Source organism: Callorhinus ursinus, unplaced genomic scaffold, assembly GCF_003265705.2.
Source record: "Callorhinus ursinus isolate GAN/ISIS: 27379988/994484 unplaced genomic scaffold, GSC_fseal_2.0 scaffold4, whole genome shotgun sequence".
NCBI classification, from domain to species: domain Eukaryota; kingdom Metazoa; phylum Chordata; class Mammalia; order Carnivora; family Otariidae; genus Callorhinus; species Callorhinus ursinus.
Window position 1 is genome coordinate 147514637 of NW_027397066.1, and position 14748 is coordinate 147529384.

Genomic DNA, 14748 nt, shown 5'->3' on the forward strand with positions numbered 1-14748 from the left:
CCAGCCTCTACCAGAAGCTGGAAGAAGCAAGAACAAAATCTTCCCTAGAGCCTCCGGAAGGAACGCAGGCCAGCCAGCAGCTTGATTTTGGACTTCTGGCCTCCACAACTGGGAGAGAATACATTTCCACTGTTGTAAGTTACCAGGAGTGTGGTTATTTGTCATAGCAGCTACAGGAAACTCATATCTTTTGTTTTCCTCATTGCAAAATAGAAGTAATAATAGTACCTACCTCATCTAGTTGTTGTGATGATGAAAAGAAATAATCTATAGAAAGCACATTGCATAGGGTCTAAGACAGCAAGCTCTCAATAAAAGGTTAGCTACTATTATTAGAGTCATTGAAACCCTGATTTTTATTACATATGGATGCAGGAGACAACACATACCTCAATCATACAAGAGAATGATTGAGAATAATTGTTTTGTGCATGAGATATCTCTCAGTTGTGGGTTTGTTTTTTTTTTAAGCAAAAACTACAGTCATTTGCTTGTCTACTAATGCTCATGGGTACAGGGAAAGTAACTCACATACACTCTAAAAAGCGAATTCTAAACTTTCGTGTGTCTCTTTGTTGGAGGTGGAAAGAAATCTATTTATGTGATAAGCATGTGAAACAGACTTTACAGGCCACCAGATGTATAAAGCAAGGATACTTTGTATGTCAAACTTGTGTCTGTATATCAAGTACATTTTTCTGGAAAGTCCATAACTTTCATCAGATTCTCAAGGAGAGACTATGACTCCAAAAAAAAAGTTTAATTCCACTTAATAAAATGACACTGACAGCCTTGAATGAAAAGATTAAAACTAGGCTCAAAATATAAACGAGGCAAGTACCGCATTCAGCTGGAGGACCACCTATGGCTCAAAAAAGTCATTGCTGGCACTTTGCCCATGACCTAATTCCAGGAATAGAAAGAGATGAGTCGGGATTTTGGTAAGGATTTGAGAGATGAATGCAAGCAAGTGGCTTTGAGATTCTAGCAATCTCCTCACTAGGCCTAGCATGTATGTAGTACAGGAAGTGGATATGAAAGATATCCAACAAAAACTACTAGCAATAAATTCCTTCTAAATCATCTGAAAAATACAATCCTTGGAAAAGTCTCTTCACAAAACTCTAAGATCAATTGCAAGAATAATATTAAATAGCTGTCATTGTGACCCTTCGTATTCATCAGCAGAGAAACTAGCAAGAAAAGTAGTTAACTGCCTTCTTTATTTAAAAAGAGGTTATTGAGTAAGTACTATCTGTTAAAGACTGAATTGTGCCCCCCCCCCCAAATTCCTATGTTGAAGCCCTAACCCTTCAGCAATATAACTATATTTGGACATAGAGGAGGTAATCAAGGTTAAGTGAGGTCATAAGCATGGGGCCCTAACCCAATGGGACTGGTGTTCTTATAAGAAGAAGAGACACCAGGAGTGCCTACACATACAGAAAAAGGCCATATGAAGACATAGCAAGAAGGCAGCCATCTTCAAGCCTTGAAGCCTGAGAGGACTCAGAAGAAACCAACCCTGCCAACACCTTGATCTTGGACTTCCAGCTTCTAGAACTGAGAAATAAATTTCTGTTGTTGAAGCCCCCCAGTCTGTGGTATTTTGCTACAGCAACCCCAGCTGATGAATACATTATACACCAAAAACTATGCCAGGTGTTGGGGTTACAGAAACGAAGGAGGCATAGCCTCTCCCCAACAGAGCTTCATAGGTTTGGGGTAACACTGCAGGCCCCTGCCAGAGACCAGAAGCCAGCCTCCACTGGCCTCCCAAAGGCCCCTACACGATATGGGGCTTACCTGACTTTCTCTTGAAACTGCCTGGACTGGCTCTTTAGGTTGTTCATGTAGCCACACTCACTAGACTAGAGCTAGACTGATGTTAAGTTTCTCTGAGAACTCAGTTGCCTTGTTCTGCATTGTTTTGTTGTGGTTTTTGTTCTGCTCTATTTTCAGGGAGAAATACAGTCTCACTCTCTCCCAGAGAAAGGATAACTCTTAGCTTTGAACACCCACCATTCACATCACAATCTTATCAAACCTCAACCTGTTTCATTCTCAGAACTATCCACTCGTTGAATCTGATTAACTGCATTGATGGTTAATTTGAGAGGAGGGACATTATATAAAATGCTTAGATTAAAAGTAGATGTAAGGTTATTGTTCAGAAGGTGGCTAGAAGATCCAAGTATTTTGAGATCATTACACTACCTGTTACATAAGGTGGTGCCCCAGGGTGAAATATCTGGTGTCACTGGTTTGAAGGGAGTACATTTGCTTTTTTTATAGGAAATATTAATCAGTAGTCAATTAAATAGTTTCGCATGAAACTTACTACAGGACATAGTGATGGAATGCTCATCAGTATGACTCAGAATTTTAAGGGTAGGCCTTCAAATCTCACTATTCTGGTTCCCTATTTGTTTGATTTTGCAGCAGGAGGTAAGAAAGAGAGTGGAAGTATTTTTACAACTACTCACTCAGTTGTGTCTTCTACAAAATGGAAAAGATATGGCTTCACAATATAAAGTCCACAGAGGAACATTGCAGGGAAGTAATTATACCATGAGATATTTTATAAATATTACATTATAGTTTAGTATCCCAAATGCAATTTGACATTTCCACACTTTTTTTCCCTTAAAGACCCAAGTCCACTCTTTTAATAGGCTGACTGTTTAACAGTGAGGAAATTTACAATAGAAAACTCAGACCCTGAATTATCTTACTTGAAACTTAGGACAATTTGCTGACCTTCCTTAGAGGGATGGCTGTTAAACTCAAGAATGAGTTCAAGAGAATCTACTTCTCCAGAGAACTTTAAAAGCCCATAGATTATCATGTGTCTCAGGGATTTTGCTGCAATCCTGTCCAGGGTCAAAGGGTCACATCCTTCTCAGAATCAACCCATAATTTTGATTACAGATCTTCATTAACTAATGGTTCTAAATCTTACACAAGAGCTTAACATCTCTATATTAGACAAGCTTTTAAACCTGTCCACATTTCAACAATCTGACCTGAATTTGAAGGAAGAATTATCTGATCTAGACACTGTGTTGTGTGAGTCGTTTTCCAAGTACTAAGAAGTTGCTTTATTTTTAATGCCCTTGGCTTTGGGATAACCCTGAAAGTGGCTTTTCACGATTACACTGGAACTGGAGCAGATCTTAGATTTATTGGCAATTCATAGATGAATCTGACCATTGGGAGAAGTGTTTGTATTCATAAAATGGCACTCCAGAAAAAAAAATAATAAAAGGAACATTAAATGTCAAGATGTTAGTTAAAAGATGAGGTGCTTGCCCAGCCCAGTGGGGCTTAGTCAGAGAAGATGGCTCTGTGTCATTTTCTGAGTGACGGTAGAGGAGCTCTGAGGACTAACCATTTCTGGCTCCAGGCCATTCTGGGGTTTCTTCCCACAATCTGGGGCTGAAATGGGGCCACGCCGCCTTCACGGCCCCCAAGCCAGTTCCTCCTGTGGTTTGCATTTGCCTTCAAAGCAGTATTTCCTGCCTTTAAATCTCCTGACGCAGGTGCAATTAGTGTTATTAGCAGTGAGGGAGAAGCTCCTCCTGGAGAGTCCTTCCCTCCACAGAACCCAGGAAAGCCCATATTAACTCCTGACTTAAAATGCCTTTCCTAATTTTCAGATATCCCTTTGACAAGTTTTCCTGTAGACATTCTCGAACTCTCACTGTAAGATTTTCCTTTGGATCTTATTTTCCCTCCTATTGTCCACCTTTAATTTACTCACCTGGGTCTTGTAAATTGTAGGGAGAAAAGGAGGACCCACGTAAATCTGTTCATCTCCTAAATTACTCCTTACAACTTATTTTTAAAGATTTATTTATTTATTTATTTATTTATTTATTTATTTATTTATTTGAGACAGAGAGCACAGGAGCAGGGGCAGAGGGAGAGGGAGAAGCAGACTCCCCTGCTGAGCAGGGAGCCCGATGCGGGTCTCCATCCCAGGACCCTGGGATCATGACTTGAGTCGAAGTCGAAGGCAGACGCTTAACCGACTGAGCCACCCAGGCGCCCATCCTTACAAATTTTTTAAAATGTCTTCTTTCGGGGCTCCTGGGTGGCTCAGTTGGTTAAGCGACTGCCTTCGGCTCAGGTCATGATCCTGGAGTCCCGGGATCGAGTCCCACATCGGGCTTCCTGCTCAGCAGGGAGTCTGCTTCTCCCTCTGACCCTCTTCCCTCTCGTGCTTTCTATCTCTCGTTCTCTCTCTCTCTCAAATAAATAAATAAAATCTTAATAAAAAAAATAATGTCTTCTTTCATGTCTCTGACATGCAATATGTTCTTTATCTCATTACACATGTGTGAATAATTCATACCAAAACATGAATAATTATCACCTGAGCTTTCAAAAATCTTTGCTCAGCCAAACCAGTTATTGGTCATTCCCTCATCGAACAGTGTACCCAGGAGAGGGTATATGCTAAACTATTTCTTTCCTTGACTTTATGAAATTCCAACATCAGAACTTAAGGAAAGAAATCCAGACTAAAAAAAATCAGTTTCTAAGCCTTCAAACTTACATGTTTTTGTGTTCAAAAGAACAAAATTTTCCATATTCTCTGCTTAACAAAAGATAGAACTGGCTGCTGGACACAAAAGGAGGTATTTTCCAGCCAACTGTATAAGTGAGAACAAAGTCCTCACTATTCTGCCATTTTCTGGCTTTTCAGGAAATGGAATTTTCGAATTCTAGAATTCTGGAATTCTAGATTCAACATCTACAGTCTCATTCGAAGGTCAGGAAATGATTTCCTCTCCTAATCTCCCGCGGTTCCCTCTCTTGTACCACTGCAGCCTCCCTGGAGTCCAGTCACCATGGGGAACCACCTATTTCCCTTTAGTTGTGGACCTCAATGACTTGAGTGTCACTTCTTCATCCACTGGTTTGGCCAAGGGCTTTACCAAAGCTTCCTGAGTATTTTTATTTCTAACCCTGCTTTAGCCTCTCTATCTAGATCAGACCCTCTATCTAGATCTAGACTCCAACCCAATTGTGGACTAGGATCACTTCTTTTCTAAACCTAAGGATTCATAACCTTCTTTAATCTTCATATATTCCTTCAAGCTCAGTAAAGCATTTGCCATGGATTTAACACCCCAAATTGCACTGTTCTGGTGAATTAAGTATAATCATTACTACAATACAGGATAAAAATCACGGATAAGAGTCATGGGTACGAACCCTGCCTTCCAATAAGTGGAAGGTGTAATCTTAGACAAATCCCCTACTACCCCAGAGCCTCAGCTGCAAATGTGTATGAATGCACAGCATGGTGGTGGTACAGATTAAGAAGCAAAATAATGGTTGTGAAAGCACTCAGTTGAGTATGAAGTAGGTACTGTAATTTTTTTTCCTTCTATTAGGCAAGAGTTGCTTATCTTAAGCCCAATAAAAAGTGGCTTATTTATTCAAATCTTCCCCTGTATCTGTTTGTGAAAATCAAATTGTTTTTTGGCAAATAACACTTAGCCTAAAAGTTCTATTCTGACGCTGGATATGTTTCACAAACAATACTCACAGTACTTCTTTTTAGAAAAAGACTATTTAGAGCAGAACACATACAAATCTGAACGCTCTATGCTAATATTTCTGCCATAGGCTCAGCTTTTCCTTGCATAACATAAGCCAGGCTTCTGAAATGAGTAGTTCTAGTAAGTCCCAGGGCAAGAAAAAGATGCCAAAGCAATTACATTTATGGTAAATTCAGAAGAGGAAAATGTACATAAGCTAGGAAGAAAATCTCTGTGGGCATAATTTCAAGGAAAGGCAATAGTTGGTCTCTGCCAACAGTCATTGTATGCCATGAGCATAGAGCAATTAGAATAGAAATGGAATGGGTCCGTTCAAGCAAAAATGGCGTGATAGCCATGAGACCGAACCTTAAAAAGTAAAAGGTCCTACAAGGATAATGAAAGTACTTCTAGTGTTTTCTATTTATATTTATATTTTTAATTTCTAAAAACACTTCAAAAATTTTTTTGAGTTTCAAATGAATTAGGGCAGGGTTTATATGTAATTCTATTCTCAAGTCTCCCCACCCCCAAAATGTTGTTTTTTTTTTTAATTCTATTTTTTCCCTATATCTACCTTTCCCCTTACTGTCAAGTTTCTTGAAAGAGAAGCTTCCAGGGGTGCCTGGGTGGCTGGCTCAGTTGGTTGAGCATCTGACTCTTGATTTTGGCTCAGATCATGATTCCGGGTCCTCGGATCAAGCCCCACCCCCGGTAGTGTGGAGCCTGCTCAGTTAGGACTCTTTCCCTCCTCCTTTTGCCCCTCCCCCCTCTCCTCCTCTAGATGGAGGTTTGTGCCTTTTGATCAACATTTCCTATTTCTCCTACAGCCCAGCCCCTGGCAACCACCATTCTATTCTCTATTCTTATGAGTTAAGTTTTTTAAGATTACATACAAAAGTGAGAGCATACAGTATGTGTCTTTCTCTGTCTGACTTATTTCAGAGATGTATATATATGTATATATATATATATCTGTATATATATATATGTGTGTGTGTATATATATATAGATAGATAGATATATCTGAGACCTGCTCAGTCTCCACTCAGTTCTCTCTCCATAGCACCCTACCACTTTCTTTCTTTCTAGCTCCGCACACGAATTTGCATTCTAAAACCAACCACGGTCCATGAAAGAGGAGTATCTTGATTACTTTTGTCATGTTAAAAATTCACAGCCAGAAATAGTGGGAGCCTCAAGCCTTTCCTCAGCTCAGGTGCTCTCTGATGTCCTCACTAGACCTCAAACTGCACAAAGGAGACCGGTTTTGTTGTTGTGGTGGTTGTTAAATTCAAATTTATTTTTATCAAATGTTTTTTGTTGAGATATAATTGACATAAAACATTATGTTAATTTCAGCTGTACAACATAATGATTTGGATATTTGTATATATTATGAAATGATCGCCACAGTAAATCTAGCTAACATCCATCACCATACATTGTTACAATTTTTTCCTTATGAGAACTTTTAAGATCTACGTTCTTTTTTTTTTTTTTAAGATTTTATTTATTTATTTGACACAGAGAGACACAGCGAGAGAGGGAACACAAGCAGGAGGGGCGGGAGAGGGAGAAGCAGGCTTCCCGCGGAGCAGGGAGCCCAATGCAGGGCTGGATCCCAGGACCCTGGGATCATGACTTGAGCCGAAGGCAGAAGCTTAACGACAGAGCCGCCCAGGCGCCCCTAAGATCTACTTTCTTAGCAACTTTCAAATATACAGCACAGTATTATTAACTATAGTCACCATGCTGTGCATTACATTCCCAGGACTTACTTATTTTATAACTGGAAGTTTGTACCTTTTGAACCTCTTTGCCTATTTCACCTACCCCACCCCACCCCCGGAAGTGATTCTCTATTATTTTTCACTGTGTACGCAGTATGTGGTAAAGTGCCTGGGATAGAAGGTACTTGATAAAATTTGTTGAATGAATCATGAACCCACTACTTCTTACCTAAAAGATCTGATAAGGGGGAAATTAGCAAACCATGCTCTCTCATTTGCTCAACTGAGCCTAGTCTCTCTTTAACAACCAACAGAATTAGCAATCCCACAACTACTAGCCAACTGACATTTATACCACATTCCCCTTCTCTGGGACCTCTTTTTAAAAACTTCCTGTGTTGGGGAGGGGGCAAAAAACATTCACGCTGAGACTGACTTCTCTTGTATATCTAAGACATTCTTTACTCTCTGCCTTGTCGAAAAGGAGATTATCTCTGTAATCCTTTCATACGTAATGATTCCCTTTTCCCTCATTTTTTTCCAGCTTCCCACCCATTCCTAGTCAAGCACTACCTAACTTCCTAATCCTGTTCGGTGTCTCCCAGGATTTCTTGACACAATTTTAATGATGTCAAGCCCTGAAGCTGGACATCAAAGGAATAAAGCATGAATAGTATCTAGTCTGTCATAGATTTATTCAGTGTTCTCTGTCCTAGATTTGGGTGTGTGCATGTGTGTGAACTGCTTTACTTTCAGCCAGACACAAAGCCCATGTTGAAAAAGCATAAATCATTTCTAAATTTGCTAACCTCCATTTTTTTACCTTTATTCAAATAAATCAACAGAATTTGCTCTGTTAGAACTTTATTCGCCTGTTTATTTATTTTCTTTCATTTTATTTTATTTTTCTTGAGTATAGTTGACACACAATGTTACATTAGTTTCAGGTGTACAACACAGTGATCTGACAAGTTTATATATTCGCTATGTTCACGAGGAGTACAGCTGTCTGTCCCATTACATCGCTGTTACAGTATCATTGACTATATCCCTTATGCTGTGTCTTTTATTCCCACGATTTATTCATTCCCAAACTGGAAGCCTGGAGCTCCCACTCCTCTTCACCCTTTTTGCCCAACCCCAGACCCCTCTCCCCTCTCCCCTCTGGCAACCATCAGTTGTGTTTGTGAGCAAGAGGAGAAGACAGGAGTATGTGCCAAAGAGGTGAGGATGAAATGAAAGGAAAGAGAGAAGCAAGTGAGGATGGCCTGGTAGCAGGCCTGAATCCAGGTGCCTACCTTACCCTATATTCTATAACATTTTCTTCTCTGGCACAACTACGAGCTGGAATTTACACAGATGTAGACAATTATGCCCCTGCAACTTGGAAGTTGGCTTCCAAAGCAAGTTTATCCCATTGTCTACGCAGATGCCATTTGAGTGAGAATTTAGAAAATTCAGGAGTTTAGAAAATGATCTCCTCCAGCCCTGCCAGAGCCCTTCAAGCTCATAGCATTTAGAAACCAAAACGAGGCTCTCTGATGGGCTTTGGTGAGTATCCACAGGCAGATTGGGCAGATTTGCCACTCGGCGTCCCTGGCTTGTGTATATTCTTTTCTTCCCGATGTCCTCCTTTTCCAAGAGCAAACAGAGCCCCTTCAGTTGAGTGAGCACCATGCCAGCTGACAGAGAAGGGCACACTTCTCCCTTGGTGGCCAAGTGGCCACAAACCATCCGCAGCCACTGTTTTCCTAAATGTGGTTCCGAGCCCCCGGACTCAAGTAGAGGGAACAATAGTGCCCTGAAGGTGTCTTTGGCACACACTGATACTGGTTCTCTAAGAAGAGCGAGTCCCTGAGTTACACGGTCCAACAATGGAAAGCGAGTCCTGCCCAGAGTTCTGTCAGGCAGCCCCCAGGTTAGAGACAGCTTTAGAAAACAGATACCCTGGGTTCAGATAAGGCGATCAAAGGGGAGCTTTGCAGAGCGTGCCAGGCTCAAGTCAGTGACAGAAAAAGCAAACTTTTGACCTTCTGGGTGTTTCTAGTTCACCAAAGAAACTCAATCACACACCAAGGAATTGATTTTACAAAAGGCTGATTTGAAGCTTGGCTCCCGGGATCCCACACTACAATTCCTCCCTGGTACTTGTTTCAGGAAGGCCGAGAAAAGTGAAGAGAAGTGAGAGTGAATCCAATGCACTTTGACAGCTGCTGAGTTCATTCCCTGGCTTTTGGGATTTCCCACACTACTAGGAGGAAGGATATAAGTAGTTTTCAAGGAGTGGGTGGAAAGCATTTTCCCTAATTCAGGGTTCAAACATGGCGTCTGTAGATTCCAGGAAGATGAACACAAAAGTGCTGGTGTGTATCCACTTATAGCTTCCTTGATTAGTTTATTTTTGTAAAAGTGTCCATAGCTTTCTTCGGATTCTCAGAGAGGTCTGTAGACCAAACTAGGTTAAGAACTTTGCCCTGGAGCACCTGGGTGGCTCAGTCGTTAAGCGTCTGCCTTCAGCTCAGGTCATGATCCCAGGGTCCTGGGATCGAGCCCCGTATCAGGCTCCCTGCTCGGCAGGAAGCCTGCTTCTCCCACTCCCCCTGCTTGTGTTCCCTCTCTCGCTGTGTCTCTCTCTGTCTAATAAATAAATACAATCTTTAAAAAAAAAAAAACTGTTGCCCTGTGTCCTACATTATTTCCCATTCCCCTGGCACTGGGGACAGAGACCCTGAAGGTAGAGGTCCAATAGTGGGTGATGAACCACCACTGTGGTCAAGTTCCCTGAATAAGGAAACGGATTAACCCATTGGCTCCCTCCCGAATGACATTATACCAACCTCTACTCCGACAGTAAGTGAAATGAGAAATCACTCCTTCCACCACAGTCTCACTCCGGCATCATTTATTCCTTTCATAACACTCAGTATATTTCATTACAACCTTCTCTCTACCTCTTGCCCCCATCCCGGTAGGAATAGGCCTGCTTCAGCCATCCTGCTCTGGACAGACTCCTTATCCTTATCTGCTCATTCTTGGCAAAAGAGCCTTGACTAAAATTATCACCTGAGTACATCCTGTTCTTGTTTCCATTCTTAACAATACCTAAAGGGATTATTATAATCCAGAACTATATAAAGGCATAAAAAGGATTGAGATAGCTGAGCTTAGCTAAACGTTGACTTCTAAGTAACAAACCATAAACAACATCCATCTCTATTACAGGGCGTTGTTCCAATGTCAGCAGAATTGGTGAAATCCTCCGGCAGGCCGACTTGAGAAGGGACACGTGGCCATGGCCTAAACTCTTTCTGTTGCTATTTCTGTTGTTGATACTTTTCCTAGTCCACTCTTGGCCCACCCCTAACTACTCCGTTCCTTATGTCAGTATTAATATGATAAGTGGAAAGAATTATCGGTCACTTTTTTCCCATTCTGCAACTTGTCAGAGTTCAGACTTTCCGTAGAGAATCTTCATCCAGCACAGCATTGCACCCATAGTACCATCTTTCCTATTTTGCTAATACTCTAGGGTGCCACTGAATTGATCATCCAGGAGAAATGCTACACCATGACCACGGGTGTAGCCCGGGATCATCCAGGCAAACCGGGACATGGTCCCCGCATCCTGCACAGAATCACACGGGGCTCAGTGATTCGTTCTTTTCTCTCACGCACAACTTCCATCACCTGCTTCATACTGGATCTCTCTCCCAGCTAAGGCGGAAAAGGTAGAAGATGCTCTGGAGCAAGAAGATAACAAATCCCAAGTTAGGAACTCCCTGAAGAAAGAAATCGTCAGTTTGCGGAAGTCAGGAACGAGGCTGCTCCCCGCCTTATATTATCCCATAGTCCTCTGCGGCAGCCCCCAGCTGCAGCCTCGCTCTTCAACCATCTCACATTCCCTGACTTGCCCACTAGGCCATATTACAGTTAATTCCCTGATTTTGCTCCACAAATTGCATATAAATTTAAAACATCGTTCAGGAATCATGTAATCTAAAAGACAACCACTGAGGGGCGCCTGGATGGCTCAGTCGGTTAAGCGTCTGCCTTCAGCTCCGGTCATGATCCCAGGATCCTGGGCTCGAGTTCCATATCGGGAGGTCCCTGCTCTGCGGGGAGCCTGCTTCTCCGGCTTCCCCTCCCCCTCCGCTTGCCCCTCCCCCCGCTTGTGCACGTGCACCTGTGCGCGCGCTCTCTCTCTCTCTCTCTCTGTCTCTCCCCCTTGCTCTTTCTCAAATAGATTAAAAAGATAACTACCGAATCTATACCAGGATTGCCAGGAGCTAGGGGTGCAAGAAAAACCAGCCCGATGCTCATTCTTTTTTCTTTCCACAGATTCGAAACGTGGCAGCAAATCTCTGCGTGGACAGCAAGCATGGAGCCACAGGCACTGAACTGAGGCTGGACATCTGTGTCAAGGATGGTTCTGAAAGGACATGGTCTCATGAACAGGTAGGTTCGCAACCAGAAGTGACAGGAGCAAGCGGAGCTGAGGCAGGCATGGAAGTGTAGGGTGAGATCTCTAACTGGGACGGGTCAGACCTGCAGTGGGGTCCTGCTTCTGCCACCAACCAGCCCTGTTGTTTGGTGAATTACTTACCTTCTTGGTTTCTGTTTCCTCTCAGAGCAGCTGGGATAATCCATTGAGATCGTGTACAAAAATGTGCTTTAAGTAGTAGTAAGGATGGTAGAAAAGTCCTAGGCGTATATTTCCTTCCCCAGAATGGTAGTCTTCAAACCAGGAAAAGCCTGTAGAGTGCTACGTAATCTTCCAACTAAATTTCACAGTTTTACTGAAAGACTCTGTTATTTTGTATGTTTTTTGCGACTTTATCTCATCTTGCTTTCCCCTCTGGCGATATATTGAAAAGAACCGTTTACATACCCCTCTTGTTGCTGTAGCAGTCAGTCATCCTACACATGAAGGACAACTTTGAGGCAGTAACAGCCCATCATGGGTTTCCTGGGATACTTTGGACCTATTTAATGCCTTTGATTGAAAAGCATTTCAGGGCAATTCTGTTTATTAAGTGAGTTGTGACTCCTGACCCCCTTTGAAAACAGATGGTTCTTATAAGGGACTTTCCTCACACTGTGTCATTTGCAAAAGAGAAAAGATAGTGGGTGGAATTGTGTCTGCCCCTTTTTATTTTCTTAATGTTTAATTATGAAAAATCAAATAGGGGGACGCCTGGGCGGCTCAGTCGGTTAAGCGTCTGCCTTCGGCTCAGGTCATAATCCCAGGGTCCTGGCATCGAGCCCCATATGGGGCTCCTTGCTCCCCCGGGGAGCCTGCTTCTCCCTCTGCCTCTGCCTGAAGCTCCCCTGCTCGTGCTGTCTCTTTCTTTGACAAATAAGTAAATACAATCTTTTTAAAAAATCAAATAGGAAACTGTAAAAAATATTATAACACACCTCGGCACAGTCATTACACGGACTGAACAAGGATCTGCAGCTCGTGCTATATTTTTTAAAAGAATAAAATATGCAGGTACAGGTAAAGCCCCTTCCCTATTCTACTGCCCCCTCCCTCTGCGAAAGGCCACGTCCCCCGTTCAGGGCAGCATAAACTGCCTGTGCTTTGTTTCCAGAATTTTCCAAAATGCCTCTCTTATGAAAACCGGAAACAGTAGACAAGCAGTTTCCAGTAAGGCTTGAGTCCTCTCCTATAGCTATGGTCCTCAAGGACCCATCTTGTATAGGAAACTAGTGAAGACAAACCATGCCCGGCCTAGGATCTTAAAGAGCCGTTCCGGTGCGCGGAGCTACATCATGTCGCCCCCGCCCTGGCCTCCCCCCGCTGTCCCATCCGACCCCGCATGTGGCCAACACCACAGTGCAGAGCACCGTGATTTGGGAACGCCGCGGGGAGCCGAGTGCGCAGCACAGCGCAGAATTAACGCCAACAGTCAATGAACCAACACTGCCCCTCCCCGATCGGTCATCTGGCCCTTGCACTCTGAGCCACAGCCTCATGGTGTTCCAGAAGGATCGTGGGCCTTCCAGTCAGGCCCACCTAGATTGCAGCCCCCTTAACCTGTGTGACCTTGTGAAATTGTTACATCTTTCCAAGCTGGGGTTCCTCTAAATAGGGACAGTAATATTCACCCCACAAACAGGTTTATTGTGAGAATAAACCGTGTCTACAATATAAGAGCATCTTGCTCGTGTGGTAGGGGCAAAATAAAGGTACTTTCCCTTCTGCTTCATGACATCTCCTCCCCCGGACCACTTTATACTAACACTAAATTAGAAAACTCTCTCAGATCCAAGGCAGCTGCCAAAACCAAATACTATTTATCATTCACTCAAATATATCCTGCAGCGTGCAGACACCTATCAGATGGGTTTTAAGGAAGGCTCTGCAGGGGCGCCTGGGTGGTTCAGTCAGTTAAGCGTCTGCCGGCGGCTCAGGTCATGATCCCCGGGTCCTGGGATCGAGCCCCACCTCAGGCTCCCTGCTCAACATGGAGTCTGCCTCTGCCTCTCCCTCTCCCTCTGCCCCTCCTCCCTGCTTGTGCTCTCCCTCTCTCTCTCTCTCAAATAAATTTAAAAAAAAATTTTTTTTTTAATAAAAAATCTCTGCAGCTCCAGGATTTACTGATGGGAATGAATATCAGCAAAAGTTGACTTGCTCCTCCTTCCCCCATCTCCTTCGGTAAACACCACAGGAATGTTACTAGGGATGTGAGCAATAGTCTGGCCTGTCACCTCCAAGAAGTAATTCTGACTTCAGCCCCTAGGAGCAAGAGAGAAGGCTTCAGAGGCCTATCAGTAGGACCCACATTTAGAGTGGAAAAGGATACTTTTTTAAAGAAAAAAGAAAAGGAAGTATGCCATATGGAAAATCTATGTCTATTGGGCTAACTCCCTCTCTACCCTGTGCAGCCCAACCAGGAAACACACCTAGCCAGCCATCTGATAGGAAGTATGCCTTGCCTGAATGCCTGAATCAGGTTTCATAGTTCTATCCCCTGGAATGTTCTAGAACGAAATATGCTCTGGATCACAGATTTTATTTGACATCCCTAAAATAAATGTAAATAAAACCAGCTACACTGCATAAAAATGGTTTCTTTTTCCCTCCTCATGCCGAACTGCTAAAATCTATCTCATGTAATTCAAAAAATGGTCACCAGAGGGCAGCACCAGACAAGCAGACACCTATATGAGGCACAAAAAGACCAGTTAATACAGAAAAGATTCCTGGTCTCTAGAGATACTGAAAACAAAGCTACAGGGAGATTAAACAAAGTTGACAGGAGGTTAAAAATGAATCATCTTTGAAATACGTATTACCATATATTGGCTTGGTGATTAAAACATGACAAGCTGCTTTGTTTTTCCGATAATTAGCTGTAAGCTTTATTCACTGTATTACTCAGTGACTTATATGAATTAAGACTCATTCTTCTCCACTTAAATTAAAATGTCTGGGCGAAAAAAAGAAGTATATCAG

At 42.7% G+C, this 14748-nt stretch overlaps 1 protein-coding gene across 1 annotated transcript in view; it reads left to right on the plus strand.

The window, feature by feature from the left end:
- GALNTL6 (polypeptide N-acetylgalactosaminyltransferase like 6) overlaps positions 1 to 14748 on the plus strand; it is a 1233119-nt gene that overhangs the window by 1195161 nt on the left and 23210 nt on the right. Inside the window, exon 11 of the mRNA XM_025874463.2 lies at positions 11625 to 11741. Within this exon, the coding sequence (XP_025730248.1) occupies positions 11625 to 11741 (117 nt within the window). The remainder of the gene's footprint in view (positions 1 to 11624; positions 11742 to 14748) is intronic.